The 26,708-nt window shown below is 40.3% G+C and overlaps 2 protein-coding genes across 5 annotated transcripts in view; one reads left to right on the plus strand and one right to left on the minus strand.

Annotated features, from left to right (window-relative positions):
• Window positions 1-3,143: 3,143 nt before the first annotated feature.
• Window positions 3,144-6,278, plus strand: SDR42E1 (short chain dehydrogenase/reductase family 42E, member 1). 2 transcript variants are annotated; one of them, XM_075433372.1, is made up of 3 exons: window positions 3,144-3,211; window positions 3,626-3,727; window positions 5,074-6,278. In XM_075433372.1, the coding sequence occupies exons 2-3, from the start codon at window positions 3,660-3,662 to the stop codon at window positions 6,179-6,181; spliced, it is 1,176 nt and encodes a 391-aa protein (XP_075289487.1). In that variant the 5' UTR covers window positions 3,144-3,211; window positions 3,626-3,659; the 3' UTR covers window positions 6,182-6,278. The 2 variants fall into 2 exon arrangements, with proteins under 2 accessions (XP_075289487.1, XP_075289488.1); XM_075433373.1 differs by lacking the exon at window positions 3,144-3,211 and adding an exon at window positions 3,404-3,449.
• Window positions 6,279-6,292: 14 nt separating this feature from the next.
• Window positions 6,293-26,708, minus strand: part of PLCG2 (phospholipase C gamma 2) — a 71,690-nt gene continuing 51,274 nt past the window's right edge. For 2 of the 3 annotated variants that reach the window (XM_075433369.1, XM_075433370.1), the window contains exons 25-33: window positions 26,402-26,559; window positions 23,672-23,774; window positions 22,497-22,706; window positions 21,741-21,886; window positions 20,171-20,285; window positions 18,745-18,912; window positions 18,031-18,119; window positions 14,379-14,563; window positions 6,293-13,599 (exon numbers count right to left, since the gene is read on the minus strand). In XM_075433369.1, the coding sequence (XP_075289484.1) occupies window positions 13,557-13,599; window positions 14,379-14,563; window positions 18,031-18,119; window positions 18,745-18,912; window positions 20,171-20,285; window positions 21,741-21,886; window positions 22,497-22,706; window positions 23,672-23,774; window positions 26,402-26,559 (1,217 nt within the window). In that variant the 3' untranslated portion in view covers window positions 6,293-13,556. The other variant, XM_075433371.1, reaches the window with a different exon arrangement.

Genomic DNA, 26,708 nt, shown 5'->3' on the forward strand with positions numbered 1-26,708 from the left:
CAGAACAGAAATCAATTTTCTGAAGGTCACTCGGGAAACCTCTGTCAGAGCCAAGAATAAAACTCAGACTAGCGTTTTTGTCTATAACCCTGACCCCCTTTATAAATATTCCAGTCTAATCTAGACTGAATACCTGATTCTAATTTTGAACATTACAGTTCTCTCTGCTTCCACTGGCAACAGAGATGCTGTTTTTATGTTTTTAGTACCATTCTAATCAATTGGGTTTATGTTTTAGTAAGACCATTAATGTGGTTGGTTCTGACCTAGTTTTAAGTCTTGTTCTCTTCTCTCATCCCATTGTTCAATGAAAAAAAAAAAGCAGTGAAGTAATACTAAAAAGAAATCAAATAAATAATACAAAACCAATAGAATAAGTTTTTTTCCCCAGATGAAATATTGCCCTGCTTCCTGAGACAGTACTGTTGGCATGCTTTGTGTTTTTAAGACAAAAATAATTTTACTAGCTAAGTATTTTAAATTAGAAAGGCAGCCAGATGAACTAACATACTATGAAAGAATAATTAATGACTTCATTGCTCATTCTTTCTAACTTGCATTGTTCACTGCAGCTGCTTACTTAGCTCTGTTTAGTTGCTGATTTAAGAATTTCTTTGCAGTCTATTACAGGTTCATTTCAGCTCAGGTTGTGGCAGATAACACCCCATTCACAGTGCAGATGATTCTGTCCTGACACATCTTGCTCTAGCCTGCAACTCCACGTATCGATACGATCTCTTCAAGTGACGGTAACACAGCCCGACTCTCTGCGTGCTGGGACATGCGCAAGGCCTGCTACCGCATGGCACAGGCTCCGAAATGCCTGGTTCTTTACAGTGAAAATTGGTAGTGGAGACTGAGTTTACATGTTTTAAAAAAAAAGAAACAATCCCAGGACAAACGTACCATTATACACAAAGTAAAACTGGAAGTGCATTTATTTGATGGTGATACAGAATTCATGACACATTCAGAAAATCCAGAAACTCTTAGGAAAAGCAGGTTCTCATAAGAAATTAAAGAGCATGAACAAATCACTTGTGCAAAACGATGAGATCGACTATCAGGCCTTAACATCAAATCTGTCAATGTAAAACGAGGACAATATTTACCCACAGCTTTCACAGATGTCACCATTTTGAAGGAATGAATGTTCCTTACTATTCTCGGAAGCCGAAGATGACTATTTACTATAACGAGAAATAAAACTGATAGTGGTTCAACAGCAGAAGCTTTACAGTATCCTAACTACAGCTTTATTATATTCATAATATTTACTCTAATGATGAGATAATTCATAATACTTACTCTAATTATGAGACAAACTGACGCAATTCACTCACCATAGATAACATACCAGGTACAAAGCAAGAGAAAGCAGAATGTAGAAAGAAAGCAAGGTCTCCATCCCGCAGACTGTCCTGCGTGGACGTATCACGAAGCCCAGAGGACAGAACGTCACCCTGAGGTTAACAGCTGCCTGCTCAAACACAAGGATTTACCTAGACAACGTGGAGCACAAGGTCAGAGACAACACTCAGACAGCACACAGCTCTATAAGCTATCAGGAGAAAGTGGCTGAACAGGTGAAGTTTCCATTCCCGGAGATAATCAATACCAGCACAGCCCCAAGTAAGCTCTCTGGCTGCACCTGCTTTGTGCAGGGGGTTCAGCCTGGGCAATATCCAGCATTTCCATGCAACCTCAACTATTCTGCGATATTCCATTCAAACACAATCTGTTTGATCAGAAGGCAGACACCAATTGCCATAATCTACTGTGAGGCTCCTCAAAGATAAAACACTTTGTGATACCAGATCTCAGGGAAAATTCGGGACTCTCCTGTACTTTCCAGGTGATTAAACACTTAGGAAAATTTTCTAAAAATCTTCATCAAGTAGATCAAGGTATTACGCATAAATCCAGAAGACATATACAGCGCTACAGAGTTCTCATATTTAGTACTTAGGAATACATAAGTGGTTTTTCTGCTTCTGAGATAGAATTCTCCTACCTCTGTGAACGCCCCATTGATTCTACGTCTGCGTGGCCTTTTAAGCGATGCCTCCAGGCTGCCTCCAACCCACCCTCCTGCCCGCACAGGCAGCAGGCAGGGAAGCGAGCTACGATCGCAGGATGCCCTCCGAGCCAGACACTCCGCACACCGACACAGGCGCCGCGGCTCTGCGCAGTCGGGTTGTACAGCACAAGGCCTTGTGCCTGAAACGCTATTTAAGGGTCACAGAGGTTCACCAGCAAGAAGTCACTGCTAAATAAATTCTTTAATGCTCACAGAATTCTTTCGAGAATCTGCTTAGTTTTAATTCTTGCTGGCCATCAATCAAAATAAAACCACAGCATACTGCGTCTGCTTCCGACAAGGTTTGGCAAAACACAGACTTGTGGGTTTTAAGCAGTTTTGACACTGAATCCAGTTTTTGAGTTCTTTCTAACATTCCCCAACTGACTCATGCTTCTGCGAAAGAAAAGGGAAAAACACCACAAAACAGACTTTGAGAGGGTCACTCTGCGCTGGCGTCCGACTGCGGCTCTCACCGACAGCTCGCAGCGGGTTGCGGCGCTTAACCCGGAGCAACCCTGCTGCAGCCGGTCAGCGCCGGGCGCCGTTCCCCGCCGCCGCCAACATGGCGGGCCCTGCACGAGGCACGGCGGGCTCCCGCGGGCGTGGGCCGCGGTGCAGGCTCGCGACGGGAGCGCCGGGATGCGGGGCTGCTGCGTGCATGGCCCCAAGACACGGCGGGCCGCAGCTCTCCCGGCCGCGGCGGGTTCTTCGAAGGCGGCCACGGTATCTTCGTACCAGCGTGTTCAGCAGCCAGGCCAGAAACCCCCCGTCTGCCCGCAGCACCCCAGACCGGGTGGCTGCGTCGCCACCAGGACCCCCGCTCGGACACCCCGCGCCGCTGACGCTGGCAGGGGCCCGCTGAGGGAGAAGCACCGACACCGGGACGCGACACAGCCGGAGGGTCACGGCTTTACGGTGCCTCACGCTGCCAGCCAAGCGCTGGTCGGGCGTCCCTGGGGACGAGCAGGGGAAAGGCGGCAGCTTCCCGCCACGCCAAGCGACACAACGCGGAAAACGCCAAGCTCAACGCCCAGCGCGCCGCTCCCCGCCCCGCCGCCATCTTCTCGCCCGGCGCCCGCCCCCCGGCGCCGCGGAGCTCCGCTTCCCGTGACGGCGGCGGCGCGGCAGGTACGGGCGGGCGGCTCCCCCGGCCCCTGCCCGCCTCGGGGGCTCCCCCAGCCCCCCGCGGGCCGTTCCCGAGGGCCCCGGCGGCCCTGGGGGGGGTGGCCGTGCGGCGGGGCCCGCTGCCGCCTCGCCTGCCGCCGGTGGGGCCCGGGGAGGGAGGTTACCGAACGCTTCCTGACGGCAGCCACAGTGCTGATTTTTTTTCGCAACAGTCGTCTTTTCCCCGAGTGTCACCTCTGTGGTGAGGAATACCAGGGCAGAACGCGTTTCAGGCCTCGCCTGGCAGATGGCGAAACGAAGGGCTGCCACTAAAACACGAAAATAGACCTGTGAATGATAATCTGGGAATAACTGGAGTTGTAGTGACATTAAAACTCGGATTGATTGTAATGTGGATATTTACAATGTGTTTTATAGGTCAGTTTCCTTAAATAGTGCCAACGGAGCGAGGATGGAACAAGAAAACACCGCCAAGGAAACAGTCCTCATCACTGGAGGAGGTGGTTATTTTGGCTTCCGGTTAGTGCATTAAAAACTTATTACATCCAAGAATAAATGTCATAGATTGCTGCTGGTGAGGCAACAAAATCTGTCCGTAAAAGAGAAAACTGGTGGCCTGAGATACCTGTTCCAGTTTAACCCATCTTGGACCTCAGTTTTAAACAAACATGTTACTCTGTTTCCATGCATTTTAAATAAATATGTTATTCTGTTTCCAACTGTCAAGTATCGACTGACTTGCAGACATCTACCTGTCTGGTCCCCTTTGCAATGGGGATTTAGATCATCATCTTTCAGCCTACTCTGAAGAGCAACCCTACGCTGACAGGCAGGTCTTTCTTTTGACAGTGGCCTGCAAATAGTTATGCACATGCTTAGCTATATGAATACTCCAGCTGCTCTCTATTCTCAAGAACATATTTATTTTTATGGACAGTGATGTTTTAGGATTAGAGCTGTTAATAAGGTACCTATTTCAGTGAAATCCGTGGCTGTGCAGGCCATGTAAAGAAAAAATCCTATTTTGAACCCTAGACTGTCTTCCAGAGTACCTTCAGAGTTATAACAGCTTACGTAGGTGAGAGAGACTATAGTCAGGACCAAAAAGTAAATTTCAAGTGAGGGGAAGATAAAAAATCTCAGAAGACAGCTATCTGACTTCTGCTTGGCTTTTTCCTCCACCGCCTCCGCCTTTAAGCACTACAGAAATACAACAGTTGTAGGGAAGGGGGAGAAGAATACCAGTTTTATATTTTGAGTCCGTATCTATGTTTATGCCAGTGACCTGAGTTAAATGTAGACATATGGCAAAATATTCATACCAGCTTAGAGGCATCTCAAGCCCCTTCTCCATACATTTCAAACACAATGGCGAAGACCAACCTATTGTTCTGACAGAACTGGGATGGCACGAGAGCAGTAAGGAAAAAGCAGTAAGTTTTTGGTTTTGTTTTTTTTTTTGTTTTTTTTTTTTTAAGTATTTGTCTACAGGTTTACATCTGAAAGTTTTGCTACTGCAGATCTGTAGGGAATAGAGTAATAGCTGGGTTCTTCCACAGGCTGCTGAAAGCACTTCAGTTATTTCTGTCCTGAATTTTCGTTTACAGCAGTTCGACCTATTTTTTCCTTTATTTTTTCTCCAAAGCATTAATGGAGCATGAGAAACTAGTTCAGTATCTCAAGTATCACAGTTGAATCTTCCCCATATCAGATGGCTGAATATTTAAAAGATTCCCATTGGAAAGAAAAAAAGAAAAAAAACAATCAGTATTAAAATAGTTAATAGTCTTCTCTTGCCTCCCGATGAAGTGTTTCATGCATCATTGTGCTATGTATACTAACATATGGATTCTATCATGTTTTAGTTTAGGTTGTGCCATATACCAAAAGGGAGTTGATGTGATTCTCTTTGATGTCGTGAAGCCACTTCAAACCATGCCAGAGGGAATCAAGTTCATGCAAGGGGATGTCTGTTGCCTGTCTGAAGTGGAAGAGGCTCTTAGAGATGTAATCTGCGTATTCCATATCGCTTCCTATGGGATGTCTGGCAGGGAGCAGCTGAACCGAAAACTTATAGAAGATGTTAATGTGAAAGGAACAGAAAATGTCATCCAAGCCTGCAAGAGCACAGGAGTGTCGAGTCTGGTTTATACAAGTACATATAACGTGATATTTGGAGGCCAGATTATAGAAAATGGGGACGAATCTCTGCCTTACCTACCTCTTCACCTCCATCCAGATCACTATTCCCGGACCAAATCTTTAGCTGAAATGAAGGTGCTGGAGGCAAACGGTACTGAGCTTGGAAATGGGAAAGGTGTATTAAGGACTTGTGCTCTCCGACCAGCAGGCATCTATGGGCCTGGAGAACAAAGACATCTTCCAAGAATAGTTAGTTACGTTGAAAGGGGCCTGTTTAAATTTGTGTATGGAGATCCTCTTAGTTTAGTAGAATTTGTACACGTAGACAATCTAGTTCAGGCTCATATCCTTGCTTCTGAGGCCCTCAAACCCAACAGAAAGCACGTAGCTGCAGGCCAAGCCTACTTCATTTCAGATGGCAGGCCTGTAAATAACTTTGAATTTTTCCGACCACTAGTGGAAGGTTTGGGTTACAAATTCCCAACTTGTCGTCTGCCTCTCTCCCTTGTCTATTTTTTTGCATTCCTTACTGAAATAGTTCATTTTCTTGTAGGTCACGTTTATAATTTTCAGCCTCTCCTCACTCGCACAGAGGTTTACAAAACTGGTGTCACACATTATTTTAGTATGGAGAAGGCCAGAAGGGAGCTGGGCTATAAGCCTCAGCAGTATAGCCTGGATGAAGTGGTTGAGTGGTTTAGGTCTCAGGGATGTGGACGAAAGCCGAGAAAGTACACCATTATGCGTCTTGTGAGGGATGGAGGATTGCTCTTGCTGCTGGTTGCTGTGATGGTCTCATGGTTTCCATCTGCAGCTACATTTTCACTCTGAAAGATGAAACACTGAGTACAGAGGACAGAATTTAATTGTGTTCTCTGAATACTCTTGATTTTGACAGATAACCAAAAAAAAAAAAAAAACACCACACAAGGGAAATAAACATTTGTGTCATTCAGGTAAATATCTTCCACAGTTTTATCCCCGAGGAACAGAAAAGCTGAGTAAAAAGACATAATTTTTATACATACGTCCTCTTCAGAGTAAAACTGATCAGATCACTAGCAAGACAAAGCTTAGTATTACTGCAAATAGCATTTTATTTTCAGGTACAACAGCACACTACAGTGAATGGAACAAGTGTCCTTAGACTGAACCTCCTTCCTTCCTCATGGGATTATACTCTTGATCCCTGCATTTATTCCTAAAAAGTTTGGGCTACACGATCCGGAGGAGAAGCAGCTCATTCTTTGATCACGTTCCAAAACCAAATTCTGCTTTCCAGCTTGGATATATATATATGCCTAACCACGATTAACTGATAACCTGCTAGACAATAAATAAATGGGGTTTTTTTAATGAATACATTCTGGTATGCTTTTCTGAGTTAACTGTGATATCTAATGACATTTCTGTACAATGCATAATGGTTAAGTTATAGCAGAGTGCTTGAAGCAGCACAGATTTGTAGATTTTTCTAACAGTAAAATATGCCTGTTAAAATGAATGAGCTAGCTAAAGTGCATTCATAAATAAGACCTATGATTTTTTCCCAGCATTATTGAATGGTTAAACAAATAATTCATCAAACACATTTGGTAAGTGATTACATTCATGTTCCACTGTTTATAAAACATTTTTAGCCTTTAATAATATTTCTTTAACACCCGACAGCATTTGAATAGAACTTCATCTTTGTAGTAGGATGATGAACACTTGATACAATGAAACTCATAATTTTGTGGAGTTTTAAGAGTAGAAAATAAGACCTTGTTAAGTACAGGTCACCACTGTCTCTAGCAACTCCCTCACCTCTCAGTTTAATATAGGAAGAGCTACTGAGAAACTTCACATCAAAATGTTAAAATCACAAAGTTGTTTTCCCTTACCGCACCAGCACTACAGTTTCAGTACTTCTTGATAAAAGGACAGTCCCTCAAGAAGTTCACACTTCTCTTTAAACTTCAGTCTTTCCATTTTAATAGCTGAAACTACACTGATCTTAATATTGTGGAAGTTCCAGTTACTTCAGTTCTGTTAAACTCCACTGCAATTTAAATGGGGAAGTGAAGAGGAAGAGACAGACAGTAGTTCTACTGCATTGTGAAAGGATTCTGAGAAAACAAAAATGCTTAAATGGAGAAATCAAACCAGAAGTCCACTGCCACCCATGTTCAGAAGATGGAGTAGTTATGTAGTAGTTAATGATGACTGAAGACAGCATAATTTTTTGAATGTTGAGTTCTTTTTGTGAGAAGTTTACCTTAAAAAAAACCAAAAACATCACAATTGATAGCTACAAGTTTTGTTTTGCTCAAAATCTGTCTTTCCTTCTCCTTCATTCCCCTGCCAGTGTGCACACCGTGAAAGAAACTAAATTTAATACTTAGCTTGAGGGACAGCTCAAGAGAGAACTCGATTTTTTTTCCAGCCCTGTAACAGCAACTACACTGAGGGGGCCTGGGGCAGCGGTGTTTGTGTAGCAGGAGTGTTGCACTCCTTTATGAAGAGCTTATGTGCCTCCAACAGAGTGCTGATGGAAGAAGGGCTGCCTTCCAGAAGTTATTAGTATACATTATCATAGTCAGCAAAAAGAAGAAACCTTCTTTCTCATAAAACAGAAAAAAGACCATTGTGACCTCATGAAAGCACTGGACCGCTGTTCTCCTTCCAACAGGCCCTGTTTTTTCAAGTGAAAATCATTTCATTATTTTCCCCTTAAGTGCTCTGGTTTTGACACAATGTTATCCAAAATAACATAATAAGAGAGAGGCAAAACCAAAATGTACAAGAAATTGCACAAGCTGTTGCACAGAACCATAGTATCAGTATTCCATGCCAAATCTTGTAAAAAGATCTTTTTAAGATATAGAACATAACTCCTGTGCCCCAGAGAAGCCTCTTCTGTCATTTGCAATCTTTTTATTAGCAAAACACAGCTACTGCCATTCATAATTATCTCAGTGGTGGGGTTGGTGGAAAAATCTGTGAAAGGGTCCTAAACTTATGGAGCCCAAATCCACGCTGCTATTGCTGGCTGAGGTTAAAGCCCTGGATCGCTTTTTAGGTGCAACAGAAGAGGAAGCTCCTGACAAGACAAAAAAAAAGACCCCATGAATGCCAGAACTCCTGCAGAAACTGAGCTCAGCACATGAACCTTTTCATTTGTCTGGAGTCAAGGACAGAACTTTTCACTGATAACAGAACAGGAGGCATTATTTTGTCCTAACAGCCCATGACTTCTGCTTGAGCACAGGGCACTAAATCAGGTACTTGTTAGGAGAAACAGGCAGCGGCTTGGCAATGGCTACCCCAGGGCCATCAGCAGTGTGTCAGTATATTCATTAATTCCCTGTCATTCAGCTCCATCTAGTAAAAAAAGCAAGGTCCTGACTACATAAGATCTGAAGGATACCTTTCCTCCTTCCACAATGAAAATAGGAAATCTGTGGCTTAAGGAGGTACTTTAAAATTGCTTGAAAATTACATATGTATAGAGCCAGTCACAGCTGCTCTATTTTAACTATTTTACAATGAGAATTCGCTCACCTTCTTCCCGTTTTTTGTTATTGCTACTCTCGCATGAATAGCTGAGTAAATTAAGTTAATTAATTCAAGTGTTGTGTCTGTTTCCAAACTTTAATCTATTACCTGTTTTCCTGAAAGTGAATTACCAGAAATGCATCTAAAAACTGAAAAAGCACAGTTTCAATTTTTCCTAGTCCTCAAAATTATTTAACAATTGATACATGCCTCACTATAAACAATGATGCTGATGTTTTAAGTGTTTAAGAATCTTTGGTCAGCTGTTTAACCTCATGTGCACAGCATGTCAGGGTAAAACTTTAGACATCATGACATGTCAATCATCCTTAAAGTAGACCAGATTTTTATAATGCCTTCTCCTAAGAGACCCAACGAAAATTTTCCTTCATTTCTATTTATTACTAATTTCCACATACTTTCAACAATATACTGGCATATTTAATAGTTTATAACGTGATCTTCAAAGAAAAGTGTCCTGAACACTGATAATTTACACATATTGCAAGAGATATGGGGATTAAATTGCAATTCAGGAGTACACAAGTGTTAAGGGAACTACTTCTGCTTTATGTTGGTCAAGCTCATGATTCCCTGTTTTGCTGGAGTAGCACCTAGGAACATAGACTAGCAATGAATGAAACTGCACTTCAAATTCTTTTAAAACTAATAGCTGGGCATGTTTATAAATACTGTTATGGATCAGAAGATAAATTTGGCTCCCAGCTGATTCTGAAGGTTAATTTTCATCATATGTAACTTCTATTTCTAATGAAAGAAATGGAATTTCAGTCTGGAACAAAGTCAGCTAGTTGGACTGCACTTGGAAATACTGACACATGACTACAGCAGAATTCCACAACGTACTTCAGCTTCCATGCCGCATTCAGATTTTTACAACTAGTTTGAAGAATTGAAAGATAATCTTTGGTACAGAGCTAATGCCACCTCACCATCTAGAAGGTTAGTTTGAGAACTGAAAAAAAAAAAAAAAAAACCAAAAAAAAAAACGTTTGCAACAGAGAGACTTACAGATGCGTAGGGGTGGAAAAATGTGAGAACACAGGCAACAAAACACCTGAATGAAGCAATTCTTGGGGACTTCAGAACTCGTGCATACCAATATTCACAAATTAAAAGGCGATAAAGACCATTTCACTCATCACTTCCTCTAAGAAGATCTAAGCTGCAGATACATCATATTGATTCCTGCTCAATATGTAGATATTTTTTATTTAAAAACTAAGAAAAATTTTGTTCCCAAGACTCCCAACAATGAAGAAAATCACAACACAAAGACAGCGCGCATTCACCCAGCAGCACTTCTGCCCATGGGATGAAGGCAACCTCACAGGCAGAAATAATGCTGATATAATCTTATGCTGAACGTCAAGATTATTGTGCTTCGAAATTATTACAAACTTATCTTTGCCTTGTTCGGACTTTACTGTTTGAGCTGATCCAAACCTGATGCTCACTAGGGCTGAAGTTTGTATCTACCTATCACTGAAAAAGGTGGGTTAGGAGCTGCAAGTTAAACACGATCTTTGACCTCTTTCTTCTGCCTTGCTTGTTTGCAGCCAGATGAAGTGCAACAATAACCACGTCTATGGAAACAATAAGTCAGTTCGTCTTAAAAGCACAGAAATGCCCTTCCTCCAACCTCTAGCAGAACATACCATTTCACACCAGCAAACCACTTTTCGATAAGAACTCACTCATACTGCCTCAAACGAACTGGCAAAATTAATGAGATTCAATGAGCAATGCTTAAACAAAGAAGCATCTGGCATCATTCACATCACTGCTGAGATATCAAAAATTATTTATTAAAAATAAGTTATTTTAAGGATTTAAAACAGTTTCTATAAGAATATAACAATTTAACAGATATTGTTAACTTCAAAAAATTTATAAATGTTTTTCCTCCTAGATTATAAAATTAGCACACACATTCAAACTTACTTTCATATTAAAACAGTTGCAACTGTGAAAAAGTTGCTACAAAGAACTGAGAGGTGAGGTTTGGAGTTAAAACACAGAACACAAGAAATAAGAGAGTTAGAACACAGCCTTGCCCATCACTTGCAAGTCAACAAAACAGTCAGTGCAGTACTTTCCTTCCAAATATCGTGTAACGTTATACTGCGGGGAAAAGTCTTACTATAAAATGAAATGCATTTTCATAAACACCAAGAGAGTGCCTCTTACAACTTCTGATATCACGTATGTGTGGACAATGTGCACAGGACTTTTCAAAGGACTATAAAATGTGATAATTTTTAAATATTTGCATAGCAGCAGCACAAGGAATTCCTGTGTTCATCACACAATGGCTGTCCTGTGTTAGGAATATACATACCAACGAACAAAGCCAGGACAAGTGGACAATTTGGTTATGTCTGCTATGGAACTGAGCTTTAAAAAAAAAAAAAAGTCCCCACAAAACAAACAACCCACCACAGCAACAGCCTCGAGCTCTAGGCTTTGATCTTCCTAAGGCCTAGCGTCTTGTAGTCTCCTATTTTTTGTGGTCAGTCCAAACCTAGCTGGTACTCAGCTGCCTATAAATCCTGTCCCACCTGTAGCAACAACATCAGGACCTTCCAGACAAGGCTTTGGGCCACCTTGTCTGATCAACACCGACACCACACTGCTCTCACAACGTCAGATGGGAATCATGGAGGCTGTTGAATGAAGTACATAGCACAGGGACTGATGGTATGACAAACTAACCACGTCCTGGAACATGCTACAGGATGCATGCACACCGAAGGTCTTCACCCTTAAGGAGCAGGAACTAGATCACTCCATTACACCTGGATACCGCAGATAAGCCCAGCTTTGTACAGCAGTCCAGGTTACAGCTCCACCTCCCAAATCCACAGCTGATGTGATTTTTTTCTTTGTCTGAGGGGGGTTTGCACCCATCTAACCCTTAAAGAGGTCAATCACAACTGTATACTGAAGAGATTTCAGGCAGAAGGAAGCAAAGCAGAGAATTGCCTTTAACTTTGCTGTCTTCTCTTTTTCGGTTGGATGACTAGTAATTAAATTCCTTATGATAAAAAATTTACAGAAGCCACCCCATTGTGGGACACACTATTATAGCACTTTCATCTTCGAGACAAGACCATCTTTACAGAATAACTAAAACCTCAAGGGGCTTCCTCAAACCATCATCTGTGAACGCACAATGGCATCAATTAAGTGCCACTTGAAACAACAGAAGTCACAGCGTGGGGAGCAAGAGAAACTGAAAATTGCTGAGGCAGCTTCATCAGGCCATGAATCCCAAATCCATGCAAGTTTTCTGTGATCACAAGTACAGCACTATGCACGCAGCATTTTATGCCTCAGGCAGTCACTTACAAAAGCTTAACTCCTCTGCACACATTTGAAAGTTCCAGTCAAGCATACAGATAGCAAAACTCCACCCATGTAGAGATAAAGCAACTAGGAGTTTGATAATAATAACATAGTGCTAGTACAAAGAATCAACACATACAAAAATTAAGACCATTGGTGTTAAATACCCACCAAAGGACTTTGGTTCTGCTCTGGCAGGAAAACACCTGCTAATCTAACAAGTTTTCTCATCTGTAGCTCCATGTTCTTCATTTGATTAAAGCCTCAAGACCGATGTACCTCTATACTTCTGCATACTATCATTCTCAGATTAGATATGTTTTGGGAAAACAGCCTACATTTACAGAACACTATCATCTGACGCTATCGTCTAAGTAGGACTGCAAGATTAAAAATGGGCAGTCCATTAAAAAAATAATTTCTAAGCACATTAGCAGCTGAAAGGATTTGCAAAATGATACTACACCAATGTAAATGCTTTGAAATACCTTTCCTTTCCGCAGACAAACAGTTATTTCCTACTGCATATCTTAAAACTTTTCCTTCCAGTGCCTTGAGGTTATGAACCTATGTTCACAGGGGCTATGAGTAGAGGTTCGCACATCGTTCCTTTCTTCAACATTTACAGAGAGTTCAATGGGAAAAACACAACTACAGTCACAAAGACCATTTGGTTTCAACAAAATTAACATATTTTCTCGTTCTCAAAAATGTAACAGAAGACTTTTAACAAGAGACAATACGGTGTGAGCTATCAGCTGCCCAAAATATTTTATACAGCATCAGAAGTACAATCTGCTGCCTTGGGCACTGTAACATACATGACATGACAATGCTGGTGCAGAAGTGCTTTTATAGCATTTAATAAATTAAAAACTCACTACCAGTTAATCTCAAGGAGCGAGGTTGTTAAAGTGGTGTGATTCCATGCATGCAAATTGTTGTGAATGTCTTACTTATAGCCTGCATACACAAATACAGTAGATGATTTATACTTGCACTTCAGTTCTGGAAAATAAGAAGTGAGGTCTATCCAACTACATGCCCTCAAATTTTAAAAATCTTGAATACACAGAAGGTCTAGTCTGCACAGAGCATGTGCTTTGTGCAGAATATAAATTACTAGGAATTAAAACAGTTTTTCTTGTAACAAGAAATTATTAAGGAAACCCATCTTTCCTCCTCCTCTTCTTCCAGTCACTCAGTCTGATGGGACCATCGCTGAGTAGGATGACCAGGATAAATTAATGTCGCTTCCTGAATTGCACCATAAAGCATGCGTCAAAGACCAATTGCTTTAAGAGTAGAATTTGCTGTTACTGACTTTCTTCTCTTTTAATCTTAAGGGAAAAGAAAAGGAAAAAGTCAAGTCTACTATGAATTTGTCAGAGGAAAACAGTCTACCAAGTTCAATTTACTTAGATATGAACGGCGAGTAATGTATCAGCAACAAATATTACAATTTTTTTTCCTCAATAAATGGGAGTAAACCAGTGATTCATAAAACTGGGTAAAAATATTTAAAGAAAAGTCTTCCTCCCATCCCATCTTAAGATCTACTCAAGACTTCCTCCTGGTATATGAAGCCTCTGTCTGTCTCCCTCACAGCCAGCCCAAAGGTGGCAGCGAAGGAGAAAGATCCTTTCCCTAATCTATGGATAATGTACTGACACTTAACTGACAATTCTATGCTCTTACAAACCAATACTGTTTTTATCTTTTGTGGTTTGAGTATCTGGAAGCATGTTCTGTTCCCCCACATCTAATATGCTAACGACATTTCCAGGGACATAACTTTGATAGTATAGAAAGAATGAGGTGGTTTATTTATGTGGCTGTATATACTTCCAGACTTTCCTCCTGGAAAGCAGAAGAGAGGAATATAAACTCACAGGAGTACGTGTTTCACTGCAATCACTGAAACTGAGATTTCACTGAGCAGGCATTTCATAGCATCTGCTGGCCTCTAGCGGCTTGCAGCCAGCCTTGCTTCACTGAAGCCCTGTTTGCTTCAGATATGCTCACTCTTTAAGTGCTTGTTTTGATAAACCTGCAATTTCCCTGCCATAAATCATGTCTAGCTAGAGCTGCCTTGGAAAAAGAAAGATTATCAACCCACCTGCGGTTGCATGTCTCTTGATATATCTGTAGTTTGTGCTCATTCACATTGAATTCTTTTAATATAGCATCTCTGTTAGGATTCCTTAAATTCATATGGGTGTCATAAAGGAACAGCTGGTTATTAAGCTCTTCCTGGCGCTTCCGAAGTTGCCGACATGAGGAATAAAGCTCCTCTTCACTTTCCTTCAGAAGAATATCAGAAATCAATGTAACTTGTAACACATGTACCCAAAATGATACAGAATCAACAGTTTGGGGGATTATTTTGTATTCCTAAGCACATTCCATTAGCTTTATATAGAATGTTTTATGAAATTAGTTTTACAAGATGTTTCTGGAATGTTTATGGAATCAAAGTAACTAAGAAAGCACTAAAAAAAACCCCAGCCCCACTAAATGAACAGCCATACCCTCTAACAGGGGCATCAGGGACATTCCAGCACAAGTTATGAAATGTGTATATCTAAAAACATCTACTGGAATATTTTTCCCTAATAAAGTATGTCAATCTGTTGAGGACAGGACAGTAAATGGTGCATCATAGTGGGATATCAGATTATAACAGTTTTAAAAATACTTTTTGAAAAAAGTTTAGTTTTTGACTGTTCCATCATAATTGTGTATCACGTGACATACTACCAATCCTGGTGCATTCCTACTGAAATCTAGAATAAAGGTGGAAATACCAACTAGTAAATAGGACCCCTGATAGCAGCAAGTACTCAGATGATCAAGAAAGCAGGACAAATCCAGTGTTTGCATGGAGATATGGCAATTCAGTACTTGCAAAGGAACTGGCTATGTATTTGAAGACTATTTTGCAGCAGTCTGAGCTTCTGTTGTTATATGTGGCCCACAGCAGAAATTCTCAAAATACTCCACAAGCATAAAATAATCATCATGATTCCCTTTATGGCTTCAAAATATTTCAATACTTCAAAACTTTGGATGCAAAAGCTGTCTCCTTTATAGAGTTACTAGTGGGGAATAGTAGTGGCAGGACTGAAGTCTTAATTTTCACATCATCAGCAAAACAAGATACTCATCCTACAAGAAATGACATGCAATCAATAAATGTAATCAATCTAAACATTTTCAGAGGCAGCATACTAATAAGAATACCTCTTTCTGCACTCAGTCCAGATCTAGGAAAACTGACAGGTTAGCAACATACCCAAGGGATTTCACTTAGAGCAACAAGATCCTTTCCTAAACCTTGTTTTTTCTCCTAAAACACATTCCTACAGTTCCCAGGTGTGGGCTGAAGCAACTGCAACTTCCTCAGTGCAATGCTACTGATAGAGATTTAAAGAGTAATTTACTTTATTTTATTTATTTATTCTTTTGAAGGGGAAGGAAACTTTGCATTCCCAGATTGCAAAGGGAAAAGCAGATTGCCAATTACCAATCTGCAGGTGTAATCATCAAGATGCATATGTACTACTTTGTTCTTGTAAATAAATGTATCCACAAAGCTAGGCTTTAAAACCCCATTTAAGAATGTCCACTTCAATCTTCATGTTAAAAACATATACATCATTGAGGCTGATTGTAATCAGAAAATGCTGAAGAGATGCACACACTTTCTGAAGCAAGTAAATCAATTTTCAAGCAAGTAAGACATGCTTCTATATGTAACAGCAACCTCAGTACAGTACAATTTCTACAATATCAAGAAAACCAGTTAACTTCAACAGAAAATGCGTAAGGCCCCACATAATAATTCACAAATGTGCATGCTCACGTCTACAATATTCTTGCTTCTCTATTCCTGAGAAATTCCACAGCCATCTGTAATGCCCCTTTATAATTTTGTATTTCATCTCCAAGAGTATGCAGGTGGGCTCTGTATATAAACAGGCCTGTTATTAAATTGTATCATTTTATGGAGGGGCATCATTTAAAAAAAAGGTCAGAAGAACAGATGGAGACAGCCTTGATCTTTTCTGATGCTTCTTGAATTATCTGGCAAAAGTTCTAGACGCTGATTAACCATGGCAAGTCCTGGTTTGTTGCAGACTGCCAAACAAACGGGAAATTTTTTGAAAGTTCTCCTGCCACTTCATTACCACCCAGAGACATCAGACATTGTAAAAACGCAGAGCTGTGCTGCATCTTCATTTGGCTTAACAAGCAGAAGGAGCTTCAAGAGTGCGAAATGTGCTACTGTCAAAGGACTCTGTGCTGACAGATTGGGAGACATACTGCTGCTATGAACAACACTTCAGGAGCTACTCCTGCCCCAGGCAAATAACGATCTGAATTTCTGAAGAGAAACCACGGCAGGAGGAATGTGCAATATATCTACAAGTGATGTCCATGCTCAACTTACTAGGCGATGGTGAGTTGCTGCCAGTTTTCTCAAAGGCAGCAAGCCAAAAAATAGCAGTTTATCAGGCCTCCTCTATCAGACTTGTATCCATAAAAAAGGAACATTTTAAACATTATCTTCAAGGAACGCAGGCCTCTTCTTTACACACACACACTCTTGGTCTCAGCTTCTAGGCCTCTTCTGCTCTCGTGACTCCAGCCAACAGAAGGGACCTATCATGGTTGCCAAACTCTGTCCTTACATGCAGTCATTTTACATCATGTGTTACAAGGCAGCTTTGTAAAAATCTTGACAAAGGATGTTTGAAAAAGGCTGCTACTCCTTTGTGAGGAAGAATGTGACTGAATTCAGTAATTTCCATTTCAGTGTATGCAACTGCAGGCACAAATCCTTCCAGAGACATAATGACTTACAGTTAGCAGAAGTTGGTGTTTTCATCAGGAAAAATAATGCACACTGGTGTAAACTGCAGTGTAAGCCTGAGTGGTTGTAAAAGACTACAAATAACAAGAAGCTGGACTTTTTTTTTTTCCCTCTCTGAATCGCAAGGGTACTGGAAAGCACCCTGAAATATCCACTTCCCAGAAGCATCTTTAAACTTTCATCACATGGCCTCCACACTACTGTATTTAAATTACATAAAATATTATTCAGATGTAGAGGGAGTCTGAGAATAATCTTGCTTCAAATCAACATATACAGCCACAACTTTGGAACACCAACAAATGCTATTCACAAATCAGCCACTTTAATGCCTGGCTTCATGAGCAAGGATGCATCATTATTTTTCCCCCTTGTATGTTTAAAACCACTAGTACTTCAATTAGGTGTTTTAGAAAGGCTTAAAAGAAGCAGATTAGCACTTCTGTAGGAACCAGAATATGTCTTCCACCTGACGGGTTGTTTATTTTAATGAAATACTGAGAGAAATTACTATCTTCTCTTCCTAAAGTGATCTCTTTTTATGTAGGCCCTTTAAAAAAAAGATTATTCTACAAAGTCAAAGCTGAATTTAGCCAGCTTCACATGGCATCAGTCAGTTAACAGGGGAAGACAATGACCACGCTGTTACATCAAAAACTAATGGAAGTAACAAGGCTTTGTTAGTGCATTATTTCTTTTAAGAACTGCGTAATCTGTCCACCCAGAGGGACAGTAACTCAGTTTGTGTTACTGGTCTTCCCCAGTACCTACAGCAGAAATGCCTGACAATAGCACATCAGGCACAGAACAGAAAACTAAATCCTCATTTCCTGGTTTCCACAAGAAACTGATAACGTACACTCTAAGTGCACAAAACCATCCCAGTGCTTCTCACCAGAACTTGTTGCATTTCACAGTGAACCAGGAGTGAGGCCAGCTCTATATCTTCACTATAGCCGTTCTTGAGTGGAACCGATCTAAAACCTGGGGGGGATATATACAAAGGACAATTAAAGTTAAGGCAAAGGGTTATCTGCAGTCACAAAAATAGTGCATTCAATCCTGAGGGCTAACAGATCCTTCATTGCTCAAATGCTTCACTGCTGAGGGCAGGCTTTTCTCCCCTGTAATTGTCATAGCAAAAGGCAAGAATGGCAAAATTGAGAAACACATGATTTTTCACATGCTCTTGAAAACTAAAGCCAGAAGCAGAGCAAAGTGGAAAACTTGCTCTACATACATCCACATCTAAGGTAATTAACAAAACAAATGCACTGACACCAAAACAGAAAAAGAAGCTTCCCAGATTTTACTCTGAGCACATAAATCTGTCGTTGAAATGGAGTATGCAGTAAAGACAGTTCAAATTATTCTACATAATGCTTTCCTACCTCAAATTAAACAAAAGTAATCTCAAGAGGGTGAGCAGATTATTTTAAATACTCATATGCTACACAGTATCATAATAAACAATGGATTAAAGGAACTCAAATCAATAGAGCACTTGTTCTTTGGCATGTTGTAGCTGCTACTGAGAGCGAAGTCACAATATAAAGATGCTGAACAGCATCTTTCTGACTTAGCCCCTTATTCTACCCACTGATCTTACCTGATTTGATTCCTTTGATGGGAAAAGTGGCATGTGCTAAGAAATTGGGATCACTGAACATATCCTCCTCATAAACAACAAAGCGCAGGAACGCTAGATTTGGATCATAAATTTCAAATTTCACTTGCTCTGCACAGGGTGCCCAAACTGGATTGAGGCCATTGTCATCTGTAATGAAAAGGAAACATTTGCAATATGAAGCAATAATTTCACTTCATTCACATATGGGTATGTATCCCAGGACATTTTCTGGGGATATAAAGGCCCAAAAATCCTATTTACCATCTGTCTGCTGTTGTAACCTTGCTTCAGAAGGTTTGTATTTATTTATTTGCAGGTGGAGATAGAATGAAACTTGGCAGGGATGGAAATCCATGAAGAAAAGCTATTATTTGTATTTAAGCATATAAAACCTCCTTGGACATGTCTTTTGTAAAAAAAAAAAAAAAAAAAAACACAACTAATTCATTGCTATATATTCATGAGCCTCATGCTCTGTATCAGCATAAAAGCATGAAGGGCACTGGGAAGACTAATGTACAATGGCCCAATCTGTATAGTCACTTACGGAACACAGAGTAAGTTTGTATTTGTGACACAGTCAGGAAGTTTACTGTCAAAAGTCTCGGTCACTTCCCACAAAAAGTTAAAATCATAATCCTCTACTCAAGTACTGGAAGAGCCACAACGCACATTCTGCCTCTGATCGTGTGTTTATCTTCAACTGGTATTAGTGGTTTGGATAATTAGAACTAAAGTCTCTTGTCTACTAGAGGAACACTGCTGCATCTAGAAATATTAAATGGTGAAATATTAAGTGGCTGAAATATCGCCCCTTTTCAGTGCACTTAAATGAAGCACTGGCACACACAAACACACATCCCCTATCCAGAACTCACCAGGACTGCGCTTTGATCAAAATTCTATTGCGTTGCACGTTATACTACTTTACAGCCATATACACCCAAGCAGTCTCTGAAGGGATGCCAGTCTTAGAATCCAAGTTTAAATAAATACAGTCTGGATCTCGCAGTAGTACCTCCCAATTTGGGCCAGACTTTTGGGAACTGACTGGCACTCTTGGCGGCATTTTCAAGAGAGCAATTTTGTAAAATATGCAAATACACAAACTTATGCATAGGCGAAAACATAAAAAAAATGTGACTTTTTTCTTTTAAACAAACTGCAACAGTACTTTTTTCCCTAAATTTTATATACATTGGAGTTTCTCAAATTCACTGGCCCTGAGGCAAGCAAGAGAATAATACTGTATGATTCATCAGTCCAGAGTAACAGTTAACTTATTTCTCCCTCTATAGGTTGCTGGCCAGTTACAAACAACATAAATTCATGGTCATCCTCTACTCACTTTATTTAAGCACACTGGAAGCATATCCCCACAAGACGGAAAACTGCAGATACTCACTCACAACTGTTGTCTTGAATTTGTTGTTATCATATTCAGCCCCACAAATTTCTACCTCTACAAAAGGACAAGCAATGCTTCTACCAGGTTTAGGGAGATGCCGAGCACCTAGAACCTACAAAAGCAACTGTAAATTATAACCACCTCCAAGGGAAACTTGGCATCATTATTTCCGTACAGCAGGTAGCCAACAGAACTGGGGGGATGGGGAGGAATCCAAAAAACATGCAAAAATACACACTCCCTCTCTTGAATATGTTTGCACATATTGAACACACTATCTGTACCACCAATAATATCATCTTTCATTGTTTGTGTAACCCAATGATTTTTATTGTAAGACACTGTTGCTGACATTAGGGCCACAAAAATGGTCCAAGGGCTGGAACACCTCTCCTACGAGGACAGGCTGAGAGAGCTGGGGCTGTTCAGCCTGGAGAAGAGAAGGCTGCCAGGAGACCCGATTGTGGCCTCTCAGTACTTGAAGGGAGCCTGTAGGAAAGATGGGGACAATCTTTTTAGCATGGCCTGTTGTGACAGGACAAGGAGTCATGGTTTTAAACTAAGGGAGGGTAATTTAGACTGGATACAAGGAAAGAAATTTTTTACACTGAGGGGGTTGAAACACTGGCACAGATTGCCCAGAGAGGTCATGGAGGCCCCATCCCTGGAAACATTCAAGGCCAGGCTGGACGAGGCTCTGAGCAACCTGGTCTAGTTGAAGATGTCCTTTCTCACTGTAGGGGGGCTGGGCTAGATGACCTCTAAAGGTCCCTTCCAACCCAAAGCATTCCATGATTCTACGATTCATTACACACAGTATGCAGTTCCAGACCAGGCCTGTAACAGAAGTTTTGTTATCTTTCCTCAGCCTTTATTACATATCTGTCTAAAGACTTTCCTGCTTTACATTCACAGCCCCTGTTTACCTCTTCTCTAAACTGTAGTGAAAAGTAGTTCATGTGTTTCTTCTTTCTCAGAAAACGTATTTTTAAAAGACTTGTCTTACTGTATAGCAACTGAGAACCGAAACAAGTTCAGTTCCTGTTTGGCACCAGAAGACAACATGGCATAATTTTCAAATGATAAACCCATCTCTCCATGAAAAATGAGAATGACATACTGATTAAGTCAGTGTACTAAATATGATGAGGGGAGGGATCAGCGTATTTTTTCTGCTTAGTTTCTATATTTCATTATAAATATTTTTCGTCCACGCTGGAAATCTCTGAACTAGTTAGTCTGCTGCTAACCCATCTCCAGTAGGACCCTTCTATTGAGAAGTCATTAGATTGGAAATGCAAATTAGTTCATTTGGAATTTTCATTTGCAATTATATAAAATTATCCCAGGATTGTGTTTTCAGTCCTATAGCATGTACCTCATTAGCATGATAAAGGTATACATTTCTTTCCAGGAACCTGTGGAATTAATTTTATTCTCAAACACACTGTCATTTAAAAACAGTATTTTGACAATCTGTCAGATCTTCTCTGAAATGTAATAGCTTTATTTTTAGTTTTATAGATATTTATGACTTGTAAAAACATAATTTACAAAAGAGATTTACCCTCACTGTCATAATCATCTGCAATTTCCTCTTCGAGTCATTTGGCATTGGGTCATATTCTTCATTTCGCATGCTTTCTGGCTGCAGAACATAGCCAGTGCGTCCATTAAGTGAAAACAAGGCATGGTTCAGTTGCATGTATTTATCTAGGGAGAGAGTTAAACAGTCATAACAGAAGATCTCCATTTGAATAAAGCTAAGGAAGTACCAGACTAGTGGCTCCTCTCTGCAGTTCTTCCTGGTCACCACTTTATCAGAAAGAGCTGTAAAGGTAAGTTGGAAGACTCTGTTCCCTTCGGTAACTGAACCTGACAGACTATTTCTCACCAGTTTTAATCCTGATAAACCCATCTTCATTCATAATTAGTTTCCTATCGATGTGTTATAAGCTAGCTGGCCCTTGCCACAAAGTCGAGTACAGCCTTCCCTGTGGCTGAACAACTGTTCGTCCACCTGAAACTTACTGTGGATATCTCTGCTTGCTTATCACTAAGAGATCAAGGGGAAGTAAACCTTTAAGAGTTCGGGGCTAGTTAGGCTCAGAGATAGAGCTTTTGGAGACTGATTTTCGGGGACCAGCTCTAACAGGCGATCCACACATTTAAAACCAAACTTTAGTTCTTGCACATCTTTTCTTGCTGCAAAGTACCAGTAAACAGGACAGTCACAGTCACGAGAATGGCAGAGGGGCCACAAAGGGGCTCGTTTATGGTGAAATGGTAGGCGGATTAGATCCTTTTTTAAAGAGAATATTACCTGGAGTTTGGAAGTTAAGAGCCACCATCTGGGAGCCACAAAGCCAGAGGCGAAATGGGTCGTAGTTGGATGAGTCGACCCTCTGTCCTTTTGGATAGACACGCGTCAGTCCCTTCAGGTTGTATTTCAACAACTCAACTGGCTTTTGCTTAACAATGCTCTCTGCCTTGGTTTCCACAAAAGAACGGATTTCTTTGAAATCAGGATTTTCTACACAGGGTAGGGAGGAAAAATGAGTGGTTATTAAAGCAAGAAAGAAGTCAACATTTACACTGCATTTCTACTAACACTTTGTTTTACTTTGTTTTGCTTTTTCCTTTAATGCTATAATTGGCACAGTTTTAATGCAGACACGTCAAATTGGATGAGCATCGAGTGTGAAAGTTAAAATTGCCTGCCTGCCACATGCTTTGCAGCAGGGCACACAAGAGTCTATACTGATGTTCTCATCTCAACATTGCTAATAATGCACTTCTGACCACTATAACACATATTTAAATGAGACATCTTTTCCTGGGTTTAAATGGGGAGAAGACAGGGTGAGCTAGGGTTAGCCAATGCCTCAAACAATGACTATAATGTCTTAACCACACTGACAGCTTATTAAAAACATCTGCAAAGAAACTTCAGGAAGGAGGGCACATTTGCTGGCTTCTCCAGCAGCAATGACAAAAAACTGGAATAAGAAGTACAAATTTCAGTGTCAGATTCCACACCTGCACTTACACAGACCTCAGTTCTCCTTTATATTATGAAACTGTAGCATTCCAATAGCTTACATATACGGCAAACACATTCTTACAGTAAAATTGTATAATGCACAACAAATCCCTTCTGAAGGTTTTTACAAACAAATCAGAAGTGTTCAGCCAGAGTTTTTCATCTCAAAAAAGTCAACTGACACATAACTAGTGAGCTTCCCTATGAAAGACACCAATGGGAGGGTGTCTCTAGTTAACTAGTTAGAAATTTGTGACAGTTTTTTTGTGACAGTTGAACAGCGTCAAGTTCCCTAGTGTTCAATTTCAAAGTGACACTGAAAACTGCATGGGTGAGGCCGAACTTTGTTTTCCAGTAGAGAAAGGACAGAATTTATCTTCAGTTCTAAAATTTCAACTAACATCTGTAAAGATAGTAGAAAGGGTAAAATTCAGATGTAATATCGAAGGAAATACCTAAATTGTCCTTGGTTTTGCTTGTTGGCTTGCAATAGATTACCAGATCAGATAATTCAATAGCAATCAATTGATTCTTTTCCCAGTATTTCCTCCTGTTCTCCTGTAAAACATAACAAAGTTTTAGATTATAGATACACCAAGTATTATGGTACAGTAACTCCAGGGTATACTGTAACGAAGTGACAAAGTTGAACATTCTTTGTTGCCCAGATTCCTATCTGATACTTTAGGCACTTGCACAGATCTAGTGTATTTTAAGACCCAAATCAGAGAACAGGCTAACCAAGTGGTTTTAGGGTTTAGTTGAGGGTGCTTTTCTGGGGGGGACGGGGGGTTGTAATGTTGTGGTTTTTTATTTAAGTCAGTGTGTTTCAGTGCGTTCCGGGGCAGGGGGGTGAGGGGAGGGGGTTTGTGGTGGTGATTTTTTTGTTTAAGCCAGTATTTTGGTGCTTCCCCAATTAGTCCTACTCAGAATCCTGGCAACAATTTTTTTTTTTCTTCTAATGTGGCTCTACTCAATTTTAGTTACATTCTCAACTCTATATCACATATAAATGCAACTGTATGCAAAAAAAAAAAAATGCACAGGGTAGTGAAGTGTCTATTTATTTACAGTCCTGAGCAGGAGTTAATTCTTGTTAGTAACACCCAAACAGCTAAATTCAAATCCTATGAGCATCGTTCCTGTAGTTTTCTATTTGCGCACCAAACAAGTAATGTTATGTATGGAAAATCACATGCAATCTTATTATCTGCTACTGAGATCAGCAAGACTTGTCCTGAGTGGAGACATTTGGGTTGGAGGCTTTTCAGACATAAGAAGCAATTACAGGATAAAACATGTTAGAAGAGTCCCACACTGAACAGCGATTAGCTTTGGTACAAGAAGTTATGAAGCAGCAGCAATTAGGAAGTCTTCCAACAGAATTCCCTCAACAGCACAAACTGAAGAGGAATGAAAATCAGAGCTAGGGAGCCATGGGTTTCCAGAATGTTTCACTGAACCAGAGATTATACATCAAAGTCTAAGAAAAGCAAAGAACAATACGGTATTTAAACTTGGAAATAACCTTGGGAAAAAGCCGTACAAACCTCACTGTACTTAGTGATCCACCAGTTTCCCAGACATTGCTCAACAGTAATCAGAGGTCCAAACAGCAAAGGACCACTTCTAGATGCCATGAACTCATCTTTAGACATAACCCTCTAGTGATAACCAAGCAGGAGAACTAGCAATGAACAACCACGCCTAGAGCATGCCAAGTGTCAGTATTAAACAGAGATGACAAGATACGTGAAGCTTAGTTTTACTTTTTGTGTATAATGGACACAGCTCAAAAATAAACTCATAAAAGACCTGTATCGTATTGTAGCATAGTTTTGACTCACTATGCCTTTTCCTTCTGCAAAATTCAGCCTGTTAACTCTACTGGCAAAAAGGGCTTTTCCTCATCTTTTCCCCCTCCCCACGCAGCAGTCTATCATGCGAACTTTCTAGAGGCCACACTGTCAGAAAAGCCTCCTGATTGACAGAAATGAATTTTAAAGCATCTTTGAACACAGACGGTGTACTGTACAGAGGGAGAAAAAGCTGCCAAGCTCCTGAAGACCCACTGATGTACCATAAAAACATTCCATTTAGAGACACTTCTTCTAGGTTATGCTTCTCTTTTTCTCATTTTTATTTCTAAATGAAAGCCTGGCCTAAGAGCCATATCCCTCCTCCCCAAACAACAGGTCAACAGCTCCTGTTGCTTCTTCCCTTGCTGAATTTGCAGTCCTCTGCTTGAGACAGCAACTTGCCTGCTATAAATAGTATTATGATGACCCTCAGAGCACTACCACTCCAGATGACAGATAAACAGCACGAGCCAACATGGTACTGAAACACATTTTCCATCATTCATATCACCCACCTAACAATAAAAAGTGAATAAAAGCAACAAAGGAAAAAGTATACTTAAGCATAGTCTCTGTAAGAGCTTTTTGGTCATGTCAAAGACTTCTTAAATACTAGAAAAGATGACAGGGGGGTAAATTAATACGTCAGAACAGGAAAAACCAGTTCTGAAGAATGTCTTCAACTGTCAGTACTTGTAGAAAGTCGTAGAAGCTAAATTTAGGCAGAATCCTTAAATCTTTAGGCAAGGATTTGGAAATACTACTACTGAAGATCTGGGAAATCCAGGAAGTGCCTATTAGTTACAAATAAATGAAGTATTAGCCAAACAATTGCCTATCAATGCTGTTGCATTCACTGGAAAGCAGAGTAAGTAAACAGGATTAAGAATAGTTTAGCCAAAGGCAGCTCAGATTTCACATATACTCACTAGTGGATTCACAAGCCTGAACAGAACAGTCTGATACCCGAGTTTCTTCTGCTTAACACTAGGATTGAACCAGTGCAATCAGATATTAAATTGTAATGGTATCTACTTTGTACTACTTAGCACACTTCACTGAGGTGCAGGCTGCAAAACAGACAGTAGTCTGTTGAAAAACTCCTGTTAACATAAATTTACATAAAATGCTAATTTACATATCGTTCCCAAAAGAGTTTAGGGAACAAGATTCACAGCACCGATAAAATGAACAGACAAACAGCAATATGCAAGAGAGCGAACGGCCAAGTGATAGCAAGGTTTAGCATCGTATGGCAGCTAAAGACAAATCATATTGTGAACTTTTAGCAGTACATTATAAAAAACAACAGATTTTTATCAATACCTCTTCTGCAGTTTTCCAAGTGATTTCACGGATACCTTGGTACCATTCAAAGAGTTCTTCTACTCTATCAGTTGCAAACTCAACACATGGATCTTCTGGATTCTTAGGTTCCAGAATGAAGACAAAAGGCTTTTTGTGTTTCCCTTGCGGCATTTTCACTGTTAGGCAACATAGTAGCAAGAAATTTATACTAAAATCCAAAAGTTCTTCTTCTAAGCTGTCATTGTTGATTTATGCAACAGTTAGTATCATAAAGTGTCATCATATTAATTGTATTAGCTATGTTAATACAAGTAGGTGTTTTGTT

Source organism: Opisthocomus hoazin, chromosome 12, assembly GCF_030867145.1.
Source record: "Opisthocomus hoazin isolate bOpiHoa1 chromosome 12, bOpiHoa1.hap1, whole genome shotgun sequence".
In the NCBI taxonomy this organism is placed as follows: Eukaryota; Metazoa; Chordata; class Aves; order Opisthocomiformes; family Opisthocomidae; genus Opisthocomus; species Opisthocomus hoazin.